Source organism: Dama dama, chromosome 15 (assembly GCF_033118175.1).
Source record: "Dama dama isolate Ldn47 chromosome 15, ASM3311817v1, whole genome shotgun sequence".
Lineage (NCBI taxonomy): Eukaryota > Metazoa > Chordata > Mammalia > Artiodactyla > Cervidae > Dama > Dama dama.
In genome coordinates this window covers 68854653-68882376 of record NC_083695.1, presented here as the reverse complement: position 1 = coordinate 68882376, position 27724 = coordinate 68854653, and the positions used below count along the sequence as shown (strand labels likewise).

The window sequence follows — 27724 nt, the reverse complement described above, 5'->3', positions numbered from 1 at the left end:
GTTTTTTTTTTTTTTTAAACAGAAAGTCCTTTAAACAGGAACAGCATTTATTCTGCTATGAAGGCACATCACTGTCCCTAGTGTGGTCCAGTTTCTTTTTCAAACAGACTTGGCTAAAATGAGTGTCAATAATTTTTCTATAAGGTTACAGAAATGAACAGTATTTTCCATCTTCCTTTAGATAAGAAAGTGAAAACTAACAACCAGCAACGCCCCCCAAGACATTAAAAATAAAAAGGATTCCAGAAAACAATTCACATCTATCTATATGGATTTCAGCACTAGGGGATGTTCTATGGATGGCATCTCAAACTCTGTGATTCAGACCCCCCCATCTCTACCCCAATTCTTTATATTAGGTCCATTTCTCATTCTGTTTCTATTACTGCTGCAGTTCCAAAGCTGTTCAGTAAAAGAAATATCCTTTAAATGTACTGTGGGAGAGGCACTAAGTCAGAATGTTCTGGACTACAGAATACTGGGCATGCAGAAAGGAGAGAAAAAGAAAATACAGGTTGGTATAGGAACATCCCAAGAGGAATGACCAAGAGGCATATTTAAGTTCGAGTTTAATTTCAGATGTTTAAAAAGTGTATTTGAGAACAGTTGCTGCTATAAAGCCTAAATGACAGTTGGCCAAAAATGAGAAAAAAAAAAAAAAATCCCAGACCAATAGACAACTTACAATTTCAGAGACTATTTTTGTAGGATATACAGAGAAAAACGGGGGAAGTAGATCTTGGATTGTGTAAACTGGGTGGGCTTCCCAATTAAAATTCTCTATCACCCAAATCTGTACTGGGGCCTCAGAGGAACAGATCCCATAAAATAGGATGTTCATATTAATAGACCTTTTGGCTGCTGTTCTAATTCACAGTGAGACAAAAAATATTCAAAGTCATTTCTCTTTACAGGTAACGTATTAGAGATTTGCTAAAGATTTAAATAGCGCAGAAAGATTCCTTGATACTCTGATTACCTTAGGCACAAACTTAACAAGCAAGAGAGATAATATCACATTTCGTTTTGCTTCTTTCCCCTGAATCATACAAAGATACATTTGGACGCCATTAGCAACAATCTAAATGTGCTTAAACATTATTTTAATTATAAAAATTATATGGATGTCAGTCACATTCTTCAACAGATTTGGAAAAGAAAGCATTAAATGGATCTTGTTTGGCTGGCATCACATGTTCATATTTAAGCACAAGCAGATGGAGGCATTCATCACCTAATTTTTATTAAAGAAACAAGACTATAAGCCAATTAAAGATATAATAATTAGTTCGTTATACAAAATACAGTAATGGTTCAATTTCTCCATCTTTATATTGAGCTTTCTATACTATCAGAAGTTCCCAAAATGCATTCCTGTCTTTTTAGTGGCTAGCATCAAATTGCTCCTGATCTTTCACTATGTCCCTATAATAACTCTTTGGAAATAATTTTACCTAACACTCCAAACAAACCCATTACATTAATGGATTACAGGCATTTTTTTGAAGTAGTTTGGTTTACTAAATGTAGCCAGATGGTATAGGTTCATAAGTTAAAGTGGCCATAAAGCATTAGACTGATGATTTAGTATCTTATAAAGTGGTTAGCGGATATACATCAGAGATCAGTATTAGGCAAAGAGTACACAAGTCTAATCATCTCCTGTTCAATTCTTAGTGGTATATGCTAGAGATTGTAATGTGTCTCAGCGACTGGGGAGAGCACAATAATGAGGTACACACAGATTGCACAAAGAAAACTGCTTGCCTATGGCTAAAATAAAATCCAATGAGTGAAGAATGGGCAGAAATCTATTTAACAAAAGATGTAAGTACAAATTCAGCTTGAAAATGTTTATTTCAAAGATATAAATAGGCATTTCTTTTGTTTTAAAGGGCAATTTAAATTCCAAATTTGGAAAAACAAATTTTTAAAAAGATATAATTGGCAAAGATTAAACAAAATGGTAAAATGTAGTTTGAGGGAGGGTTTAAGTTGGTATACGCTTCTTAGAGGACAGTTTAGCACATGTATTAGAAGCTCTTAAAAATGTTCATAATTCTTTAATATAGGAATCCCACTTCTGGTATTTTTTTTTCTAGGATGCCCAAAAGATGAATAAGAATGCCCACTACTGCTGCTGCTAAGTCGCTTCAGTCGTGTCCAACTCCATGCAACCCCACAGACGGCAGCCCACCAGGCTCCTGTCCCTGAGATTCTCCAGGTAAGAATACCAGCACAGTATAGTTTATAATGGAAAAAACATTTTAAACTACCTAAATGCTCCGAAATCAGATTGATTATATTTTTTGCAGCCAAAGATGGAGAAGCTCTATACAGTCAGCAAAAACAAGACCAGGAGATGACTGTGGCTCAGATCATGAACTCCTTATTGCCAAATTCAGACTGAAATTGAAGAAAGTGGAGAAAACCACTAGACCATTCAGGTATGACCTAAATCAAATCCCTTATGACTATACAGTGGAAGTGAGAAATAGATTTAAGGGACTAGATCTAATAGACAGAGTGCCTGATGAACTATGGATGGAGGTTCACGACACTATACAGGAGATAGGAATCAAGACCATCCCCAAGAAAAAGAAATGCAAAAAAGCAAAATGGCTGTCTGAGGAGGCCTTACAAATAGCTGTGAAAAGAAGGGAAGTGAAAAGCAAAGGAGAAAAGGAAAGATATACCCATTTGAATGCAGAGTTCCCAAGAATAGCAAGGAGAGAGAAGAAAGCCTTCCTCAGCAATCAATGCAAAGAAATAGAGGAAAACAACAGAATGGGAAAGACTAGAGATCTCTTCAAGAAAATTAGAGATACCAAGGGAACATTTCATGCAAAGATGGGCTCAATAAAGGACAGAAATGGTATGGACCTAACAGAAGCAGATGATATTAAGAAGAGGTGGCAAGACTACACAGAAGAACTGTACAAAAAAGATCTTCACGACCCAGATAATCATGATGGTGTGATCACTCACCTAGAGTCAGACATCCTGGAATCTGAAGTCAAGTGGGTCTTAGGAAGCATCACTACGAACAAAGCTATTGGAGGTGATGGAATCCCAGTTGAGCTATTTCAAATTCTAAAAGATGATGCTGTAAAAATGCAGCACTCAATATGCCAGCAAATTTGGAAAACTCAGCAGTGGCCACAGGACTGGAAAAGGTCAGTTTTCACTCCAATCACAAAGAAAGGCAATGCCAAAGAATGCTCAAACTACCACACAATTGCACTCATCTCACACACTAGTGAAGAATGCTCAAAATTCTCCAAGCCAGGTTTCAACAACACGTGGACTGTGAACTTCCAGATGTTCAAGCTGGTTTTAGAAAAGGCAGAGGAACCAGAGATCAAATTGCCAACATCCGCTGGATCATCGAAAAAGCAAGAGTTCCAGAAAAACATCTATTTCTGCTTTATTGACTATAAAGCCTTTGACTTTGTTGTTCACAATAAACTGTGGAAAAGTCTTCAAGAGATGGAAATACCAGACCACCTGACCTGCCTCCTGAGAAATCTGTATGCAGGTCAGGAAGCAACAGTTAGAACTGGACATGGAACAACAGACTGGTTCCAAATAGGAAAAGGAGTACATCAAGGCTGTATATTGTCACCCTACTTATTTAACTTATATGCAGAGTACATCAAGAGAAACGCTGGGCTGGAGGAAGCACAAGCTGGAATCAAGATTGCAGGGAGAAATATCAATAACCTCAGATATGCAGATGACACCACCCTTACGGCAGAAAGTGAAGAACTAAAGAGGCTCTTGATGAAAGTGAAAGAGGAGAGTAAAAAAGTTGGCGTAAAGCTCAACATTCAGAAAACTAAGATCATGGCATCCGGTCCCATCACTTCATGGCAAATAGATGGGGAAAGAGTGGAAACAGTGGCTGACTTTATTTTTCTGGGCTCCAAAATCACTGCAGATGGTGACTGCAGCCATGAAATTAAACGATGCTTACTCCTTGGAAGGAAAGTGATGATCAACCTAGACACCATATTAAAAAGCAGAGACATTACTTTGCCAACAAAGGTCCGTCTTAGTCAAGGCTATGGTTTTTCCAGTAGTCATGTATGGATATGAGAGTTGGACTATAAAGAAAGCTAAGCACAGAAGAATTGATGCTTTTGAACTGTGGTGTTGGAAAAGACTCTTGAGAGTCCCTTGGACTGCAAGGAGATCCAACCAGTCCATCCTAAAGGAGATCAGTCCTGGGTGTTCATTGGAAGGACTGATGTTGAAGCTGAAACTCCAATACTTGGGCCATCTGCTGCGAAGAGCTGAATCACTGGAAAAGACCCTGATGCTGGGAAGGATTGAGGGCAGGAGGAGAAGGGGATGACAGAGGATGAGATGGTTGGATGGCATCACCGATTCAATGGACATGGGTTTGGGTAGACTCCAGGAGTTGGTGATGGACAGGGAGGCCTGGTGTGCTGCGGTTCATGGGGTCGCAAAGTGTCGGACACAACTGAGAGACTGAACTGAACTGAACTGCTCAATAAAGGGTTTAAATGATATGTGTTTCAACCATCATAAATAATACACAATACTATAAAAAATTGTTTTTTCAAAAGAGCCAACACTTAGGAAAACACATTAAGAGAATATAGTAAGAAAAAAAATATTGCAAACACTTATAAGGGAAATATATACACCTAGGAAAAATATTAAGAACACTCTAGTAGTTCTCTCTGAATGGCAGGGTTCTGGAAAATGTATTTACATTTTAAACATTTTTGAATTTTCTAAATTTCCTCTAAGTGCTACAATCAGGAAACAACTGAAATAAAAAAAAAAAAAACAGACTTTTAACACGGGTCAGAACCCTGTATTTTCCTGATACATCATTTCCCCCAAATACTGATGCCTACGGAGTATCCCAGATCACCATTAAGCATTCAGTGAAACCACCACAGCACTCTCAAAAGTGTGTGTGTGTGTGTATGCACAAATATACTTTAAAAAACATACAATAAAAAATATACAATAGTTTATAACAGCTATTTAGTTACTGAGCAGTGAGACTGTAAAGCCTGAAATTTACATACTTAATATTACAACGAGGCTCCTGAGATATGCTTCTTTCTAAAATATTCAATAAAAAATGCTTCTTATTCATTCATACAAAGTAAATATTCTGTTGATAAATTCCCAAAGAAATTCAAATATGTTAACATACCTTAAAACTAAGACACTATAAAAGACACATCTCAAACCAGATAACATCTCAGAAAAGATGTTATTTAAACCTACATGTGAGTAAAAATAGGGTGAATAGAGACAGGGATAAGAGAGGGGAAAAAGGAGTCTCTTTATAGAGTGGGAATTTTTTGTACTTATATCCCAAGAAGGTACAATTAAAATAATTCATAAAAATCAAGCCAACAAAGATTTTTTAAAGAGAAACAGAACTGAAGATTCAGTATAATTACTAGTGTAACATATTTTTCAGGCAAATTAATGCCTTACAAACACCTGTACACATACCTGGCAGAGCAGTTATGAAATCCCTCTGCAACATAGGTTTAAGATATGAGTTTATGTGCCCATGTTGGTAATGACACATTTGGGATATAAGATGTTCCACAAATTCCACTTGATCGGACTCTGACCACTGCTCAAAATATTTGACACACAGTTCCTTTTCCTTCTCATAGCTTGCCGAGAGTTTCCGTTGCTTGGGCACAATCATACTGGAAGTGCCATTGGCAAGTTTTGTCTGCAGAAGAGGTGGATTGAAAGAAACATGTAACAGTCAGTATTGAAATAAGGGAAATTATATGATTTTCCAGTCTGGCATGCTATGTTACGTATGTCTGTTTGATGGAGCTCACTCTGTTATTTTATTAGTAACTGGATGTTTGCAACAGCAATTATATGGAAAAAGCCACAGAAATAACCACAGTAAATTGGGAAATCAGGAATACTGTTGGATGACAAGACATCCATTTCCAAAAGTTCATAGGAAAACATTATTTGGAGATATGTAGATGAAAACCAATGAAAGCATGTTATGACTAGCAAGCAAAAACACTAATTTGCTTTTTCTTGTATATACCCATTACTGTGCATTTATACAATTACTTACTCACAACTTATTTTTTAATAGTTAAGAAATCCTCCATGCAAAGAAAAGCCAATGAAAAATTTGAGACCCCGGTACCTTTAGAGATAAAGCTTAAATAACATCAATGCTCAATATACCCTTTTCTTCTTCCCACTCCTCCCAAATCCTGTTGTCATCAAAATTATATGCCATAAAGTCTAATATTAACTGGTTCATTCAATAAACATTAGTTGAGCATCTATAACGTTCTAAACACTGTCCCAGGTGCTAGGAATACAGCACTTAACAAAAATAACATAGTTTCTACCACCAATAACTCACATTACAATAGGTATAGCTAGCTAAAAACATTACCATACAAATAATGAAGAAAAATAATGCAGGATAAAGGGATAGAAAAAATAATGCCATTTTGACAGGCAAAGAAATTCTCTGTTATTCAAACCAACATGTAGGTACTGCTGTGACTTAATTAAGGTCCCAAATCAGGACTTGAAGAGGGAGATTACTCCAGTGGGTGTGACCTAATGACACGAGTCCTTTAAAAGCAGAGTTTTTTTTCCAATTGGTTGCAGAAGAGAAAGGGGACCACCAGGCTAGGAATTTGATTAGCCTTAGGGGCTGAGAGCATCTCCCAGCAGACAGCCAATCAGAAAATGGTGACCTCAATCCTACAAAGGCAAGGAGCTGAATTTGCCAACAACGCGCTGAGATTTCTTTCCCTAAATGAGAACTCAGCTCAGACCAACACATTGATTTCAGCCTTGTGATACTGGAGCAGAGAACCCAGTCTTGCTATATCAGATTTCTGACCTAGAGAACAGTGAGCTAATGAACAGGTATTATTTTAAATTGTTAAGTTTGTGGTAATTTGTTATGTAGCAATTAAAAAAAACGACAATGTAATAATTTGGTCACAAAGGATTCCATTTCTCCCTGAACATGAATTCTGTTTCTCCTCCCATCAAGAAGTAGTTTGTCCCAGCCTTTAAATCTGGGCTTTGACTAAAAGAATGCGGAGAAAGTAACATTCTGGGACTTCTGGGCTTAGACAACTTCTGCTTACTCTGCCTTAGACCCCTGAGCCACTACGTAAAATACTGAGGCTACTCTCCTGGAGAGGATGAGAAGCCATGCAGGAAGAGGTCACATGGAGAAGCACCTAGAAGCCTGGGCATTACATGATCTGAAACCTTTTAAAAGGATCATTGCTATGTGGAGAACAGGCTGTAGAGGACATGAACAGAAATCAGGAGACTAATTAAATACCTGGCTACTTCACAGTAGTCCACGGAAGAGACAACAATCTTTTGGACTATGTGGTAGCTAAAGATGTGGTTTCTACAGGTTAACTCCTACACATAGGCCCCTTTACAAATGATTTCCAATACACAGCTGAAAGTATATTTCCTTTTTTGGGGGGTCTAGATTATATTACTGATACATTTTAATAAACCACAAAGAACCACCACAGATTCTAGAAGCTGTCTGTCTGTGCTTAAATAAAATAATAAAATAAATAATAATAATATATTTATTATATTTAATATTTATTATTTATTTTAAATATTTTATTATTTAATATATTTTAAATAAATAACTAATAAAAATAATAAAATAAAAAAATAAAATGTAGCATCTGTTTTATTTTAAAATTTATTTATTTTTTAAAAACTTTTTTTTTTTTTAATTGGGATATAGCCAGTTAACAATGTTGTCATAGTTCAGCTGAAAGTATATTTTCAAGAATGGCATTAGCAGGATTTCCCTGGTGGTTAAGACTCTACATTCCCAATGCAAGGGGCCCAGGTTCGATCCCTGGTCAGGGAACTAGATACGACATGTTCCAACTAAGAGTTCCTATGCCGCAACTAAAGATGCTATACACTGCAACAAAGATTGAAGATCTTTGAGTGCCACAACTAAGGCCCAGCACAGCCAAAGAAATAGAAAAATATTTTTTTAAAAAGGAATGGCATGAACCATTCTATTTATACAGAAGGAACAGACACTATGAACAGTAAGCCCTGATGTACACAGAGCTGGATGTTTTCTAGCATAAATACCATTTTTATCTATGATATAAGACCTAAAATGATTAATAAGAACCTTGTTGGACACAGGCATTGGACTTCTGGGCTGTTTTGTGTAGACTATTCAATAGTTTGCATCTCAGGAAAGGAAAACTTGTGAAATATGGAGTAAGAGTTTGAAAGCTAATAAATAGGTGGGTTTGCAAGCTTGACCAAACACTTCTCATCCCAACAACCAAAACCTCTCATTATCTTTTATACATTTGTCTTTTAAAGGAAGAAATAGATTGGAGTTGGATGCCACCAGAGTATTGTATCCTGGATAAAGACCAGAAACGTCAGTCACAGAGAACAATATTCAGAAAGGTAATGGAAGTGTTTTGTTTATACTGTAAATAAACCCGATATTACTAAAATAATGGGATTCATGCTTTGATCAGTGGCTATTAGACTATTAACAGATAAAAGTGCTGAAGGATGTCACAAATTGATTATCCTACTGCAGGAGTTAAAGTTCAGTCAAGACTTTCTCATACTTTCAATGATTCAATCATAAATGGGAGTTAAAACACTATTAGAAATGAAGCATAACCCGAGAGTTCATGTATTTGCCAACTGTCCGCTGGTAATACACTCTAGTCACCGCCCCTCAAAACAGAGTATTTCATTGCAGGTAGACATATACCTTAGATCCATCATCACTTCAAATGAGTTTAACACTATACCACACCACATTGTTTTAAGAGCACTAGCCTTAGAGTAGAAAGACCTGGCTTCAAATCTTAGCTCCTCAATTTTACCAGTTATGTGACATAGAATAAATAACTTGATTTTTCTCTGAGTCTCTGTTTCACTCATCTGTAAAATGGGGTTAATTACAGAATCTATTCCACTGAGATTTTGTGAAGATCAAAATAATCTAAGAAAAGCATCCTTAGCTCACTGCATGGCACAGAATAAAGTGCTCAGTAAATCGACACTCTTCATGAATTTATGACACTGCTGGAGTTATGCTTGCTTTCTTTTTTTTGAAAGTATATCATTCCATTTCACTGGGTAGTATGTCTTTCTACTTTAATTTTCAATGAAGTATAATGTATAGTATATGTAAAAGTACATAATCTTAAGTGTATAGCTTGATGAACTTCCACACGGTGAGCATACTGTGCAACTAGTGCCTTGGTCACAAACTCTGCCTTGAGCTCCTTTTTTCAAGTCACTAGTCCCTCTAATGGTAGCCACTATACTCATTTCATTAAAATACATATATTTTAAAAAACTGCCTATACAATTTACAGTAGCATTAAAAAACATGTAATTCTCAGGAATAAATCTGACAACATACGTGTTGCTGTTGTTCAGTTGCTCAGTTGTGCCCAACTCTTTACAACCCCATGAACTGGAGCATGCCAAGCTTCCCTGTCCTTCACTATCTCCTGGAGTTTCTTCAAACTCATGTCCATTGAATCAGTGATGCCATCCAACCAGCTCATCCTCTGTTGTCCCCTTCTCCTCCTGCCTTCAACCTATCCCAGCATCAGGGTCTTTTCCAATGAGTCGGCTCTTTGCATCAGCTTTAGCATCGGTCCTTCCAATGAATATTCAGGGTTGATTCCTTTAGGACTGACTGGTTTGATCTCCTCGCTGTCCAAGGGACTCTCAAGAGTCTTCTCCAATACCACAGTTCTTCAGTGTTCTGCCTTCTTCGGGTCCAACTCTCACATCTGTACATGACTACTGGAAAAACCATAAATTTGATGATATGGACCTTTGTCAGCAAAGTAATGTCTCTGCTTTTTAATACGCTGTCTAGGTTTCTCACAGCTTTTCTTCCAAGGAGCAAGCGTCTTTTAATTTCATAGTTGTAGTCACTGTCTGCAGTGATTTTGAAGCCCAAGAAAACAAAAGTCTGTCCCTATTTCCATTGTTTTCCCATCTATTTGTCAGAAAGTGATGGGACTGGATGCCAGTTTTCTCAATGTAGTTTTAAGCCTGCTTTTTCACTCTCCTTTTTCACCTTCATCAAGAGGCTCTTTAGGTACTCTTCGCTTTCTGACATTAGGGTGGTGTCATCTGCATATCTGAAGTTATTGCTATTTCTCCCGTCAATCTTGATTCTAGCTTGAGTTTCATCCAGCCTGGCATTTCACATGATGTACTTTGCATATAAGTTAAATAAGTAGGGTGACAATAAACAGTCTTAATGTCCTCCTTTCCTAATTTGGAACCAGTCAGTTGTTCCATGTCTGGTTCCAACTCTTCCCCCCCCCCCCCCAATCAAGAGTTTTTATTGCCTCTTTAAAATATCACAACTGAGTCCACAGAACCATCTTCCATCTTGTGGTTTCTGCAGCAGGATCACTGAGATCTTTTCAATCAGCCTGCTGAACTGTTCCTTTTTCAGAAACATAGATACCATCCAAAAATTTTCTGATATCCTTGTTTTTAACTGTGGTGGCTTGCTGAATCAAAGTAGCTGAATTTGACACAAGTTCAATATCATTTCCTTCAAGAATCAACTCATCTTTCTGGGCTTAAGATACTGAACAGGCAACCCCTGGCCTCATTCGAACCCTGCATATGTATTTTTCATCCCCAAAATTTCGGATTTCCAAAAGAGAACCATTCTCCTGAATAACAACGTTGATGGGGAAGTGGGCATACACTGACCTCATCTTGTAACGGAAGACCAACGTAACACCCTTGATCACATTCTGTACATGACTACAGATTGTGCGACAGTGGCCAGTTCCTGTTTCCCCACCATTTGTCAACATGAAGCCTCTTCTTTTTCCTTCCAAGGAGGCTGAGTTCTACATTGATGTGATTGAAGTCCCTCCACAGGGTGTCTCTGGGGCCCTTCACAATAACTGTCCATCCCTTCAAGGTAATGTCGACATTTTCTGGGATGTCGACAGTCTGACTGCTGAGAGTGGTCTTCATTCTCACAGTTGATGTGGCAAAGAGTGGTTCTAACTCTTGCTTCTTGACCTGCATACAGGTTTCTCAGAAGGCAGGTAAGGTGGTCTGGTATCCCCATCTCTTTAAGAATTTTCCAGTTTGTTGTGATCCACACAGTCAAAGGCTTTAGCGCAGTAAATGAAGCAGAAGCAGATGTTTTTCTGGAATTCCCTTGCTTTTTCTATGATCCAACAGATGTTGGAAATTTGATCTTTGGTTCCTCTGCCTTTTCTAAATCCAGCTTGAATATCTGGAAGTTCTCGGTTAACATACTGAAGAAGCCTAGCTTGAAGAATTTTCAGCATGACATTGCTAGCATGTGAAACGAGAACAATTGTGTGGTAGTTTGAACATTCTCTGGCAATGCCCTTCTTTGGGATTGGAATGAAAACTGACCTTTTCCAGTCCTGTGGCCACTGCTGAGTTTTCCAAAGTTGTTGACATATTAAGTACAACGCTTCAACGGCATCATCTTTTAGGATCTTAAATAGCTCAGCTAGAAATCTGTCATCTCCATTAGCTTTGCTCATTGTAATGCTTCCCACAGCCCACTTGACTTCACAATACAGGATGTCCAGTTCTAGGTAAGTGACCACACAATTGTGGTTATCTGGGCCATTAAGACCTTTTCTGTATAGTTCTTCTGTGTACTCTTGCCACCTCTTCTTAATGTCTTCTGCCTCTGTTAGGTCCTTACCGTTTCTATCTTTATCATGCCCATCCTTGCATGAAATGTTCCCTTGATACCTCCAATGTTCTCAAAGAGATCTCTAGTCTTTCCGATTCTACTGTTTTCCTCTATTTCTTTGCATTATTCATTTAAGAAGTCCTTCTTATCTCTCTCTGCTACTCTCTGGAACTCTGCATTCAGTTGGGTGTATCTTTCCCTTTCTCCCTTGCCTTTTGCTTTTCTACTTTCCTCAGCTATTTGTAAAGCCTCCTGAGACAACCACTTTGCTTTCTTGCACTTCTTTTTGTCTTGGATAGTTTTGGTCACTGTCTCCTGTACAATATTATGAACCTTCGTCCACAGTTCTTCAGGCACTCTCTCTACCACATCTAATCCCATGAATCTATTCATCACCTCCACTGTATAATCATAAAGGATTTAATTTAGGTCATACCTGAAAGGCTTAGTGGTTTTCCCAACTTCCTTCAATTTAAGCCTGAATTCTGCAGTAAGGAGCTCACAATCTGAGTCAGAGTCAGCTCCAGGTCTTGTTTTTGCTGACTGTATAGAGCTTCTCCATCTTCAGCTGCAAAGAATATGATCATTCTGATTTTGGTACTGACTCTGAATTTGGTTCTGACTCTACTGATGTCCATGTGTAGAGTTATCTCTTGTGTTGTTGGAAGAGGGTATTTGCTCTGACCAGTACGTTCTCTTAACAAAACTCTGTTGGCCTTTGCCCTGCTTCATTTTGTACTCTAAGGCCTAACTTGCCTGTTACTCTGGGTATCTCTTGACTTTCTACTTTTGCATTCCAATCCCCTGGGATCAAAAGGACATCTTATTTTTTTTGGTGTTCATTTTAGACAGTGTTCTATGTCTTCATAGAATCAGTCAGCTTCAGTTTCTTCAGCATCAGTGGTTGGGGTACAGACTTGAGGATTACTATAATGTTGAATGGTTTGCCTTGGAAACAACTCTGAGATCATTCTGTTGTTTTTGTGGCTGCACCCAAGTACTACATTTCAGACTCTTTTGTTGACTATGAGGGTTACTCCATTTCTTCTAAGGGATTCTTGCCCACAGTAATAGATATAATGGTCATCTGAATTACATTTGCCCATTCCCATCTATTATAGTTCAGTTCAATTCAGTTCAGTTGCTCAGTCGTGTCCGACTCTTTGTGACTCCATGGACTGCAGCACGCCAGGCTAGGGTCACCAACTCCCAGAGTGTGCTCAAACCCATGTCCATTGAGTCAGTGATGCCATTCAACCATCTTATCCTCTGTTGTCCCCTTCTCCTCCTGCCTTCAATCTTTCCCAGCATCAGGGTCTTTTCTAATGAGTCAGTTCTTTGCATCAGGTGGCCAAAGTATTGAAGCTTCAGCTTCAGCATCAATCCTTTCAATTAATATTCAGAACTGATTTCCTTTAGGATTGACTAGTTTGATCTCCTTGCAGTCCAAGGGACTCTCACGCGTCTTCTCCAAAACCACAGTTTAAAAGCATCAATTCTTTGGCACTCAGCTTTCATTATAGTTCACTGATTCCTAAAGATGTCAGTGTTCAATCTAGCCATCTCCTGCTTGACCATGTCCAATTTACCTTGATTCATGGACCTAACATTCCAGATTCCTTTGCAATATTGCTCTTTATAGCATCGGACTTTACTCTTACCACCAGATACCTCCATCACCAGATACATCCACAACTGAGCATCATTTCCGTTTTCATCCAGCCACTTCATTCTTTCTGGAGCTATTAATAATTGCCCTCTGCTCTTCCCCAGTAACATATTGGACACCTTTCCTGGGGGGCTTATCTTCTGGTGTCATATCTTTTTGCCTTTTTGTGCTGTCCATGGGGTTCTCCAGGCAAGAATACTGGAGTGGGTTGCCATTTTCTCCTCCAGGGGACCATGTTTTGTCAGAACTCTTCACTGTAACCCATCAGTCTCGGGTGTTCCTGCATGGCGTGGCTCATAGTTTCACTGAGTTATGCAAGCCCCTTCATCAGGACAAGGCTGTGATCCATGAAGGGGGCAAAGGAACAGTACTCAATGATAAAAGGAGCAAACTACAGATATACCAAATGACAAGGATGTATCTCAAAAACATGCTGAATGAAAGAAAATCAGACACAAAAAGAGAATATACTTTATGATTCTACTTATATGAAATTCTAGGAATAACAAACCTAGTTTATAATGATAAAAATAGAACAGAGGTTGTTTGGGACTGGATATGGGGATGGGGTTGACTGGGTAAGGGCACCAGTAAAGTTTTGGATGGAATGAAAATGTTCTATTGATTGACTGTTACACAGGTGTATACATTCACCAAAATTCATCAAACTGTATATTTAAAATGAAAATAGACTTTTAAAACTTCTAAGTATAGGGTATTCCTAAGGATAAATGCCATTGTAATATTAACTTAATTCATAACGAAGGTATTATATTTGTAGATAATTCTGGAGATAAAGGTCTTTGTTATCAAGTCTCCTCTCTCTATCACTCTCCCTTACAGATTTTTCTACTAATGCCTAAAGTAAATGCAGCAAAATTTCAATTTGGGAACCTCAGAAAATCCACAAGGGTACAGTGAAAAAGTTCAATTATTAAAAAATCAAAAGGTTGTATATTAGAGTGGGAGAGAGGGTAATGGTTACTTGTGGCAATAGAATTGATTTGGCTTTCCCAGCAAAAGCCTGATGACTCAACCACTACTGTTCAAATGTCTAGGAAAGCTGACAAACAACCTCAGTTTAATGGTAACACTAACTTTCTGCCAACCCTGCACATCTCCTGTTCTGTTATTCTGTTTACAATGAACAGTTATCTCCAAAAGAAAGAAAGAAAGAAGCTGTCAGGTGACAAGCACACAAAATGAAAGGACTTAAGTATTTATACGACTGTTCTCAGCTTAGTCCTTAAAGGCCAAGGGCTGACATTTCCTTCCCTGAAAATATATTAAAGCATCACTTTCAAAATTACCATGAATTTCTCTGAAGCTTCTGCCTGGGCCAGGAAGGAAAAATACACACTTGCAGATACCAACTAGCCTAACCACCGCCTCGGCAACATTAAGTGTGCTGACTTTGCTAACTGCACTGTGTGTATGCTGGAAGATACAGCACAGACTGGCTGAACTTAGTGGTAAGATGACAGATGTTTTTAGTTTGCATGTAAACCCTGTTTGCATGTAAACCACAAGGAAGGGTATATATTAAGTAGAGAAAAGAAAATGTTCCAGATATAGGACAACATTTGGAATTGCGGGTGCAAGGACTAGATAAAGAGGATAACACTGACGACTAGAGAGGTGCAAATGATATTTAAGGATTCTGTTTGGTCTTCAGAAGGGCTCCAAGGAAAGATTCTGGTATTGAAACCCTGGGTGAGGGGGTGGAGTGAGGGAGGGATATAATGATTAAGATGATGAATGAATGAATATAAGAATAAAGTGGGCAACAGTTGTGCTTGGGTTCAGGCTATAGCCTAAGAGGGATAGGACAAGAATTTTGACTAAGGCTGGAACTTTAGAGTTATCAATCAATCAACAACCTTTAAAAACAAACAAACAAACAAAATGTTTAAATTTTATTACTTTATACTTAAAACATAAAGAACAGAATGCCATAAATAACGGGGAAGAAAAAGATAAAACTACAACACATCAAACACAAAGATTGAGGAAGGAAAGTCAATTTTGGGTGGGGTAGCCAGTTCTTGGTGTAGATCAGGAACCAACAGCGATGGTGGTTGAAGAGCCTGTTCTGCACCCAGGAGTGATGAATTCTGACCTGGCTTTGGTCTCCTGCAGCAGCAGCTGGGTTTTCCCCGTCCGAGTGGGAAATCATTGTCTGCCCAGTGGGTCTCCTGCCGGAGCTTCAGGCTCTGCCTCAGTGGACTCCAGGTCTTCCAGCTGACTCAGGGGAAGGCAGATACAGTGTTCTATGTGGCAGTAGATGTGTTATGCTCTCTGTGAGCCCAGGACAGGACCCTGGGGAGTAGCTTGGGTGGTGTCCCAGCCCAAGGCCCTTCCTGTTTACCTCTGGGCCCTGACTCTGGGGAACCCTCAGTGGCCACATTCAACAGGAGCCTATGCTGGCCCTCGGAGGCAGTATGGTGCATGGGCCCCTCACTTGGGCAGATGGATCGGGTGTCCCCAACAAGCAGCTCCTCACCGATCTCTGGGCTGGGGCTCTGCAATGACAGCGTAGCAGCTGGCCCTGCCCAGAGGCATCAGAGCCCTGCCAGGCCATCATCTTTTCACTGCTTCTTCTGTCCACTTGACCTTCTGCTCTCAGGTCAGGTACAGACCTGTGTCTGCTCAGATATACACCCAGGACGTAAGACACACATCTGAAGGGCTTGGGATAAACCTCAGATAGAAGGGCACTGCCTGGGCTCTCTATATCCCACCCAGCCAGCTTGAACTGGGGTGTGGGCATAATCGGCCCACGAGACTTATCAGTCTGCTCTTACTTGAGGCAGACCCATCCCACATAAACCCCTACCTCACACACAGGGAGAGGACACACAGCTACCCTGGTGGGATCACAGTGACGGCTCGGCCTAGGCTGGCCCACCCTGCGCCGCCCTGCGTTATCTAATTTTTACTGGGGTATAGTTGATTTATAATGTTGTATTAGTTTCAAGTGCATACCAAAGTGAATCTGCTATACATACACACACACACTTTTTTTTAGATTTTCCCCCCACATATTCCCCATATATTACAGAGTACTGACTAGAGTTCCCTGTGCTATATGGTTAGGTCCTTATTAGTAATCTATTTTATATATAGTGGTGTGCATGTATCAATCTCAATCTTGCAATTTATCCCTTTCCTCCTTTACCCCTCAATAACCATAAGTTTAACAACCATTTATTGGGTGACTAGTCTGTGCTGGGCACTTTTATAGGTGCTAGCGAAACCAGTGAATAGGTAGACAAAATTTTTCTTTACTTTCTCTGGCAAGAAGTAGAGGGAGAATATGTAATAAATATTTTAATCTTGAAACCAGTTAGTATTGTGAAGAAAACAAAACAAGGTAACAAAAAATACCCTAACTGAGGTGTTTATGCAATGACACTGAAGTAGGTAATGTCTGAACTATAATCTGAAAGATCAGAGTCAAGCCTTATGAAGATGCAGGGAAAAAACCTCCCAGACAGAAGGAAGAACAAGTCAATGGTGTGTTCAAAAGAAAGAAAGAAAGGCAGATGGTATGGATGGGGCAAACTGAATGAGGAAGAAAGTGGTGGGAAATGAGGTTAGTGAGGTGACCTGGGGCCAGATCATATAGGTACTTCTGGGTCACAGTAAAGAGTTTGGACTTGTTAAGTGTAAAGGAGAGCCCCTGGCAGTTTTGAGGTAGTTAAATATGGCATCATCTGATTTACCCTTTAGAAATACTCACACTAGGTACCACACAGAGACGGGAGTGGGGCATCTGGGGCAGTGGGGAGAGAACAGGAAGAGGAAGTTGAAAGAAGAGGAAGGAAGACCAATTAGAGCTGATAACATAGTCAAGGCAAGAAGCAGTCATGGCTAACGTTAGAAAAGGCAGATTAGGAAGTGCTTAGAAGAAAGCTATTTTACCCTTACAAGAGACGAAGAAGGAGAAAAGCCCTGTTGAGAATTATAAATCTGGGTTATAATACACATTTACTTCAGTATAGTGATTTACTTCTTCAGTAGGGCCAATCCTTCAAATATTTAATCTGGTACATCAACCTGGATAGGGACAAAACCAGGGTTCTTGCTCCTTGTGGCCAGAAGAAACAAGATAAAAATAAAACAAATTCAAGAGTTCTGCAGGGGATGGTGTGGAGGGGGGGATTTTTTTTTTTTTTTAAAGGTCTATACTATTCTCTATTGGCTATTGCCAGGCGTTAGTTAAATAAGGATATAAAAACATTGGTTTTAAAGTTCTTTTTCTTACTGTTTTCCCTTGATTTCTCTGTAAAAACAGCTCTTAAAAAAGTCAATACTGTCTTGGTTATATTAAGAGGAAATGATATTGTCTACATTTTGATTAGGACTGAAAGAATAAGTAAGTATACCTAATGATGGAGATGGTGAAAACAGAGAGATCCAGAACAGTTCTAGAATTTACAAAGAGCTAGGGTAGAAAACAGAAAGGGACCCTTAGAAGGCTCAGTAGAGCTCTCTGGCACTTGAGCATCTTTTAACAAGAGAGTTTCAAGAGAAATGGAGAGAATTTGGCCATAAATTGAACATGCAGAGTAAAAGATAACAAATGCTCAAAAGTAGAATCATCACTTTTAACATTTCCACTTAAAAAAAATCTCTATATCTTTCAGTGACTAAAGAAGTAGTCTACTATCTTTTGGGGCAAGGGGTAAGAGTGCAAATGAAAAGAAAATGGTGGCTATAGGTACAGAATGGGACAAACATTTCAACAGGAGTAAACATCACATTTCTCAGTAGGATTATTGCATTAATATTTTAACAGCTTCTACTAAATATGATTACATATTGGGTGAACTCATAAATATGTCAGATCTGATTAGTGAACATGGAAGACAGGAAGGGGCAGATTTGTCAGCAGAAGGAAAGTTCACATTATGAATTTGACTAGTTTCTAATAACCAACAAGAAAAGCTTGCAATCACTCCAATTCTTTTAAATAAAACTCACCAGAAAATGAACTCAAAAATGCCCCAGTATAAATGATTAAAGACTGGACACTTAGCAATCTTTTTTTCCCCTCTTAATTATAGGAAAAGTCATATAAAAAATTTTACCAAAGCCACAACAAAGCCATTTCTATTATTTCCGGATTTCTGAGGAAATTAAAGGGATAGGATAGTCACTTAACATTTTTAAGTTTCAAACAGGGGCTCTTGTTTCTGCAGTCGGTTCTCTCATGGAACTTCATAGCTTTCAGGGTGATAGGTTCTTTTGTTCTAAACCAAGAAGCTCACAGCAGTTTAATTTACTGCTGCATTATTATAGCTACTAACTACGCACACCTCCAAGGCTGGTAAACCCACTGATGTAGATAGTGCCACCTTAAAAGGATTTTTGGATGGGTCTTAGTGATGAGGGGGAAAAAGGACATAATGTTTAATTATAAGAAATGATTGAAATAGGCACAGACATACCCCGGGTGCCTCTGCACTGCAGCAAGCTCTAAACTTGTTATCGTTAATGGTTTAAATTTCACTGTGCTAATCATTTCAGGACACAAGCCTTTCTTGATAATCTAATGAATTATTCCAACATCCTTCAGCAAAAAAAAAAAAAAAAAAAAAAAAATCCTCCATGACAGCACTAATTACAAGACGTTTTCCCAGTGCTTATGTAAAATATGACAGAGCAGCAGCTTAGGGAATTGCAGAAAACTGCTTCTAATTTCCACTGAGAAACTGACAAACACCTCTCTTTCATCTCTCCCAGCTCTCAAGTAAGATTTAACTTTCTCATTTAGTTAATTACCGAGTGAGGATCATCATTTCCCCGGATCGGAGCGGCACAGAGCCTTTATCGTGTTAACTTGTGAACTTGATCGATGGCTGCTGCTAAAACTTAATAACTTCACCCCCTGGCAAATTGTAAGATAAATATAATAGGAGAAACTCTGACAGTAAAAACCTGCCAGAAATGAGCGCTGTGTTTATGTTTCTTTGCAGGCAGCAAAAAAAAAAATAAAAAACAACAACAACCGACAGCTTATTACTGGTTGCGTGTTACTTATATTTAAAAGACTCCAGGCAGTTAACTTTCTACATACTGTTAAAACTTTGCTCACAAGATGGGGAAAAATGAGAAAAAGCAGCAGTGATGCAGACTTGGGGAAATGAGGGAAGAAGAAAAAAAAAAAAATAGGGAGAAGGGCAAAGCAAGGGAATATACTGTGTAAAATCTTTTAAAATGTCATGTTTATCATATAAAATGTTCAACCAGCACAAATAGGCATAAAATCCTTAAAAAATAATAAAACACTGTATGAACTATATCTGGGAGCAAAGCGAGAGAATTTCACTCACTCAAATTTTTTCAATGACCATAAGTCCATGCCTGAAGAATCCAATTAACTGTAGAATTCCTAGATCTCTTCTCAAAAACCCCTGCAGCTAGAAAACCATTTACTAACGACACCATTTAACCCTTTCTGAAACAAGTACACTATAGCTAGGAAATGCATAACTCTGTCTAGAGAACTTCATCTATTCTTACATTATCCACGTTCCACACCTCAGCTAGCCAATTGAAAAGCAAACAGTCTGGATTTTTTTTTCCCTTTTGGTCAAATTTGAATCTGAATTTGGAATTTTAACATTTAATTGAGCAAGTTGGTACCATGGCCTAGTACAGTATGAATTTTAAGCCTTTAATAACCAACGGCAGCAAGGAAAATAGACAGGTATAAAAATGAGGTGTAACAATAATAGAATACCTGCTCATGAATGTCAGTCCCCTCTATCCCTCAGGACTGAAAACAAATCTGTATGTAAATTGCTAAGTCTGTTATACTGACCACCCTCCCATTACAGAAATATTACCAATAAAACAAAATATGAACTAAATTCTAGGAAAAGTAGAGAAAGGCACAAAAGGTCTTACAGGACTTATGAATTTAAACCTAACTTGTGAGATAGTTTTTAAAATCCATTATCTGATATGTTAGCTCCAAAAGCTGAAGGCTTCATGCTGCAATCAAGGGGCCACCATTTTGAAAGTTGAAAGGAAGACTGACATTAAAATGGCAAATTCACATTCAGCAGAGGATCAAATTTGGTTCCTTTTTTTTTCAGTTTTTACTTTCTTTAAATAAGGATTATTGGGGTCAAGCAAAGAAAGACTGATTTAAAAAAAAAAAAACAACAGCATTTATAACAAACTTTAGAAAATATGAAAAATACAGAAGCACAGAGAACACAAAAATGGCCCATAATTTCCACCATCAACAAATAATATGCACATTTTGGTGGGTATGTATCTTTCTGGTCTAAATAAATTATTAGTGCATTATTTGATTGAGAGAGTGTTTCTATGTCACCTAGAGAATTCTCTGTCTATAACATCAAAGCAATCAGAGTAGGCAAAATTTATCTCCTTTGCTGAACACCTCAAAGAAGTCAAGATCTGATCCCATAGGATACAGAATTGTAAGTGACTGGAGGTGTAGGAAGCAGGGGAGAGGAGGAAGGGGAGGAGAAAGGAGGGAGGGGGTGAGGAGGAGTGAGAAGGATGGGGAAGGGTGAGAAGAAAGGGAAGGGAAGGAGGGAGATGGCAGCGAGCAAGGAAGAGAGGAAAGATGAGAAAGGAGAGGAATGAAATTGACTGGGGATGGGTAGAGAGTGGGTAGAAGAGAGACAGGAAAGAAAAGGAAAGGTTAGGCATGGGTAGGAAGAAATGGCTAAGGGGAAAGAGGTGAGGGGCTAGGGAAGAGATGGAGGGAGAGACAGAAAGTAGGTATGAGACGAAGAGAGATGAGGGGAAAAGGAATAAATATAACCAAATGCAAAAGGGGCCTAGCATTACTAAGTTCACCTGCCCTAAGAAAAATAATATGCCTGTCAGGCGAAAAGGTCCTCTCCCACACAATAAACATCAAGAGGGAGAGGGGATGAAAAACTATTTTTCTAAACCGCTACTTAATGTTTCAGGCAGAGTAATAAAGTTTAACTGTCTGGAATCTTGTTGCTCTTTCTGTAAACTTCCTCAGATGGAGGTTGCTTATCTGGATGTTAAATAATGTTAATAGTACCAAAATAAAATTTCTGTGATGAGAAAGTTTTAACTAAGAGTCTTCTCCCTGACTTCCCCCTCATATCCTCCCTTTATTTTAACATCAGAAAGCTAAGTTCTACCAATAAATAACGTGGAATGACAGAGGCACCGGCTGCCAGAGAGAAACACAGAGACACACTTAAAATGCAATTAAAAAGGACACAGGAAAATACAGTTAATTTAAAATAAAAAAGAAAAAACTATCCTCTTCCTCTTTGTGCACTAATCCTTTACATTTTTTTGTCCAATAAAAAGGTCTCAATGACTTGGTAAAACTTGCTCCTGAAGAAAGCCTTTGAGAAGCTACATCCAAAACCTGGATTAAGAAAATACAAGGCTTTTTGGGATAGGATCTCAAGAAACCAACTCAGCTTTCTAGAAGAAATTCAACTCCTTCCAAATGCTTGTTAGTGCATGTTAAATGCAGCAAGAAATAATCCTACGAGGCAGCAGCACAGGCCTCTCTTAGCTGCAGTGAATGAAGTAAATGACTTGTAACTTCTGGAAGTCTTGGTTATCTGCAGGTAAAACTTTAATAACCCCTGGAGCATCAAGGGACAAAAGACATTTCTCTCTGGAATACGTGGGTAATTGTCTTCTTAATTTATCCAGAAAAAGCTTAGTTTGGATGCAGCATCTGCTTTTTTTTTTTTTTAAAGCAGAGGTGATTAAAGTAACTTGCTCGAATTCACAGAAGTTACTAGATTTCAGACCAGACTGCAAAATGCAGTTGTTGTGTTAAGTGTATAGTTTTTCTAAACTGATATTTTGGACCTTCTCTTACCAATAAGAATGCTACTATCACTATATTGATGCTTTGTCAGTAAATACTCTAATCCACAGTTTTCTAAGATTAGTTTCAACATTTTAATGTAAAAAAATACACAAAATATTACTATGTAAAAATTCAAGAATGAGAGTAAAATTACAATGAGTGACATTTAACAATTGGAGAAGATTGGAAAGAGCAAAAGAAAGACTTCGAAATATGTTTCATGATATGAAATAAAAGACATTTGAACATTGACTTTTTTTTTTCATTTTCAATCTTTCAGAACAATTGCCAAAACACTCCCACAACACTCAAATCTAGTGAGGGAAAAACAATAAGGAAGTTATTAGCATGGTAACAAGATTCTCAACATAGTACCCTAATTTTGAAAATTCACTTTTCTGATTTCTACAGTAAATACAGGATGATTCCTCCATCCTGTAGGGTATAGAGTACCTTTTGCTTCCTTCAGACTTTTTACTTCATTTTAGTCATCAGCAAAGACAGAGAGGGCAGAAACCAGACTGAAATTCCAGCTGTCAACAGCACTCATCCTCCTTTTCTTTCAAAAATTAGCAGAAAAACGATTACTCTGTGATTTTGTCTGAAGGTTATTTATATTTCCCCCACATGGGTACTATTTTTATGCGGTTTCATGGGCCAGAGACTGCAGATTTTTGGTGTTCTGGAGAAAATACTGAATCTTGAGTGTCACAAAAAATTTTCTTTTTCTAAATGGAACAAATCTCTACCAGGGATTTTGTGTTTGTTTACTAAGAGTGGAGGTGGGATGAGAAAATGAAAATAAGGAAGATAGTTACTTCCACACTGTTTACAAGCTTGTTTAAGAAATAGAATTGTGGTCTTTTCTTTGCAGAACTTGGCTTTTCTTAAAGGACGAAATAGTTTACATAAAGACACTTCCTGGTTTACTACCCAATTTTTCACTTCACCTAGGTGTGGCTTAAGCTCACATGCAGCACTATAAATATGAAACGCAAGGATAACAACTTTTTTCAGTGAAGTTTTCCTAGAGCCAAATGCACTCTACTTTCAATTTTTGTTTAAGGAATAAACAGAGGCTTTGGAAATTTCATGCTTTGGAAACAAACCACTACAAAAAGTTCTCTTATAGTTGAGTCACATGTAAATGGCTCTACAGCAAAAGTTAGACAGCACGGTGGCCTAGTCCCATCACTAATTAGCTATGTAATCTTGGCTAAGTCTCTACTGTTTGGGATCTCCTCTATAAAATGAGTGGGTGGATGGAATAATCTGAGGCTCAGTCTGGCTTTTATATTTTGAGTTTACGGTTCAGTTCCATGTAAATTAAAATAGAGCTGAGGGAATACATTTACAAAGAGAATCATTCTTCATATTTTCTTACTAAAAAACTAACATATCAGAGTTTAAGAACACACACCTCAAGCAAAAAGAAGCATTTTTCATAATATTATTCAGTCAAGCAATATATTCCAAAATCCCAAGAGTAAGTCAAACTTTCCTGCAACAATTGAGCATTTAATGCAAAGAAATGCTATCATTCTGAATGTGACTGTTACACAGGTAACCTTATTATTCTTTTACTTTACTGGAGGCTAAAATATTCCATAGTTAAGAATTTAAAACTTTATGGTGTAACTTTTCTCAGGGCTGACACAGATCTGAAGACTTAATGATATCGTGACACTTTGTGTCTCAATGTGTCTCATTTCTTTCATAATTTACTCTCTTATTTCCCCATCCATCTTCCTCTATGCTGCTGCTAAGTCGCTTCAGTCGTGTCCGACTCTGTGCGACCCCATAGACGGCAGCCCACCAGGCTCCTCTGTCCCTGGGATTCTCCAGGCAAGAACACAGGAGTGGGTTGCCATTTCCTTCCCCAGTGCATGCACGCATGCCGAGTTGCTTCAGTCGTGTCTGACTCTGTGCAACCCCATGGACAGCAGCCCACCAGGCTCCTCTGTCCACGGGATTCTCCAGGCAAGAATACTGGAATGGGTTGCCATTTCCTTCTCCATCTTCCTCTATAGTTCCTGGTATTTAAGGTGTTCAAGAAAATTGTAAATAAATAAATGTATCTATTAAAAATTCCTTTATTTCACAAGGAGATAAAATATTTTATCAATTTAATACATCAGTTTGTCTTACTTAGGGCCAAATCAAAATACTAGGGCTACATGAAGAGTCTGCAAATAGATATGAAAAAATTACTGGGATCCTCTTAATGCTTTCTATCAAGATTATAGTGGTCATGATCTGATGGCTGCTGCTCTCTGCTGTTTTAATTTTCAGCCTTATAGCCCACAGCCAGCTCTACCTGAGACACCTTTTTCTGTCAGATTCCAAAGGCCATCAAGTGTCCTCAAGGACAAAGTGATATATTAGCTGCTGTAATAAAGGAAGCTATGTATAAAACACTAAGCACAGGGTCCGGCACATAAATGCCTAATGAAGGTAATCGTTATCATTTGCTGGTATGTAGAGACCATCTCAGCAACTCAGCCTGTATCAGGAACTGCCCGTCAAACTTTGAAAGTAAAATTTTAACTGAAACTCCATACCAAATTCTCCAGGAAAGGGAAATATGAATTGGAATATTTTAAAATATGCTAACTTGTCTGGCCACCATTAGCTGATGTGATTGGGGATAGAACTGTGAAGAAAAAAAGAAAATTTAAGATGTGATTAGACTGTAAGAACAGCTCAAAGGCTCTGGGTGAGAAAACTACAACTTAGGGAATTTTTGTGTGTACTGAGTTATCTCATTTAAACAAATATATTGAGGACTTCCTATGTGTAAGTGCCTAATGGAGCTCTCATTAACTGCTGGAGAGAGTATAAATTGGTACCACCAGTCAGGAAATTCTAATTTCCCTCCTAGTGACACACACAACAGAATACATGTATTCACTGCACATACTGACCAAAAGATATATACCAAAAAATTTTGCAGTTATCAAAATCTGACTGGACACATATATTTGGTATATATACATAATGACATACTACACATCAATGAAAATAAATAAATTACAGCTATATGCAATAATATGATTCTCAAAAACATTATGTTTAGGGAAGTAAGTTAGACAGTAAAGAATATACACTGTATGACTCCATTCACACAAAGTTCAAAGCCAGGCAAAACTAACACATGATGTTAAGCAGTGAAGAGAATGGCTAGCCTTGGGAGGGGAATGACAAAGAAGGCAGGAGTGGGTTTCTGGTATGGGTTTTTTCCTTTCCTCTTCTTCCTTTTTTTAATCTTGCTAGTGGTTACACAAGATATGTTCACTTTGTGAAAATTCACTCAGCCAAACTCAGGGTCTCCTGAATACTGTATTGGAAACAACTTATTGTATTCATAAAAAGAGAAATAAGGGTGGATAAAGTCCTGTTTGGTTACAGATACATAGCCCTAACTCTTATTTTCTGATATAAAGGAAACAGTGAGTTCTATAAAAAAGATTTTTTTTTTTTTTCCTATAAAAAAGATTTACAATTTTGCCACGGCACAGCTTTAGCCTCTATTTTCACTTACGACCCTTTGGCCACATACAGACAACTGTTCCCATATGCCACTACTCTGAACAAGGTTAGAGCTCCCTCTAGCACTTTTAACTAAGGAAACATCACAGGCCCTTACAGAGCTGACACAGTTTGGTGCTGCCCACGGTTAAATGCAATATGGCGATTTTTATTTTTAATTTGCTTTAATTGTTGCTATGGTATGAATAATTAATAGGCTGCCTAAGCCAGTTTTGTCAAGTTCATAATACAGAAAGCCAGGAGAGAAATATCTACTTAGAAAGGAGGCTTAAAAATGGTTATAACTGCTATAATATTAGAGAATTTGGAGCATTTATTCATAATTTGTGGCAACATTTACGTCTCACCAACAAAGAAGCATGCTACCAAGCACTTCCTACTAAAAAATTCTTCTAATCTTCATCAGTTTTTCTCTTCATGGCTTCACAACCATTGTACGTATAGTACCAGATAAGAGCAAAGTAGGTCAGTGTTAGGAGAACCCTGCTCTTCAGTGGAGAAGAAGAGGAAGGTTTGGCTGTAAACACTTAACCTAGTTCCATCCATTCTAAAACAAGTATTTATTAGCATTAAATAACCCCCTGGACAATAGAGGCTATTCAAATTAGCCTGTATTCTTTTCCCATGCTTGTAAACTCCCTTCTCCACAGAAACCTTAACCAATGGAAATTATGTTATCAATGTTTCCACTCAGGAATGTCTGTTTCATGTTTGGATATGCCAGAAAGTATAATTTAGTTATGATGTTGCAATCCTACACATTTCAGGCAGAATTTGAGCAGTCTCTGAAAGTTCAATGATAATAATACACACCATCTGGGAATGTAGCCAGAAATAAAAGGGGCTTCGTTTTTCATTGTTGGATTTTAAATCTTCCCCTCCCTGAAAGAGACACTGCTTATCAACACTCTGGTTAAAATTAATACACATAGAAAACCAGTTAATTAATAAGTTCCTTGAATCAAGGAGAGAATTAAAAATAGAGAATATAAAGAATTATCTTAAAGTATACTCATTTTAGCCAAGACTATTATGTGTTATTCATTATTCTGCATACTAAAGTTAAGAAACAACATTTTTGAGCTATAATAAGAAATATTTCCTATAAACCTTTTTTTAGCATACAGATCTCTCAAAAAGTATGTCTAAAGTCATAGGAAACTTTAGCAATTTCCAAGGGAAATTTTTATCATTTTTTTTGTTAGCATTTTAAATGGAGATTAATACAAGTCAGCACGACTTCCTCTCTCATGCTCTGGTTACACACAAGCACTGCTCTGCCAAAGATAGTACGGCATGGATGTCAGCACTGATCTTTCCTGCACATACCACCACAAAGCCACGATGCCAAGTTACCACTTACTTTGGTTTTGCATCATGTCTGCTGGTCACATAACACGGCCACATTCACTCCAAGGGCAGCTCAAACTAGGGGTGAAATATTATCTGAAAACAGTGATTCATTAAGCTACTGAGAGCTTCAATCATGAGTTGTGTTTTTCCTAAGATAGGATCCACTACTGCTTCTCTTTTAATTCACCTAGTATCTGCTGGGAGCCATATACCATGAACTAGAACAAGAATGACAGACCTAAATTAACACAACAGAAAAGCTATTTGATGCTGCCTCTTGGTTTCTACACTTCACTCTCTTTCGTGGCATCCAAAGGCCTCAGAATCCTGGCATTAATTAAGCAATAGTTTTATTACACACAATCAAAAGCCTGAAAAGAAAAGCCCAGATAGTAAGAGGAGATTACAAGGTTCACTTAATAGTTCTACTTTTTTTGTGGTTGCTAATTGACATATTTTAAATTTTTATCTCATACAGAATGCTGAAAAGGAAAATATCAGCACTGTAAGTGTAAGAGTAAGAGGA

General features: G+C 38.1%; 1 protein-coding gene and 1 pseudogene across 4 annotated transcripts in view; both read right to left on the bottom strand.

Moving 5' to 3' along the window:
- Positions 1–27724, bottom strand: part of BTRC (beta-transducin repeat containing E3 ubiquitin protein ligase) — a 172069-nt gene that overhangs the window by 21750 nt on the left and 122595 nt on the right. For all 4 annotated transcript variants that reach the window (XM_061162426.1, XM_061162427.1, XM_061162428.1 and 1 more), the window contains one exon: positions 5506–5737. In XM_061162426.1, the coding sequence (XP_061018409.1) occupies positions 5506–5737 (232 nt within the window). The remainder of the gene's footprint in view (positions 1–5505; positions 5738–27724) is intronic.
- Positions 10468–11061, bottom strand: LOC133070353 (large ribosomal subunit protein uL6-like; annotated as a pseudogene).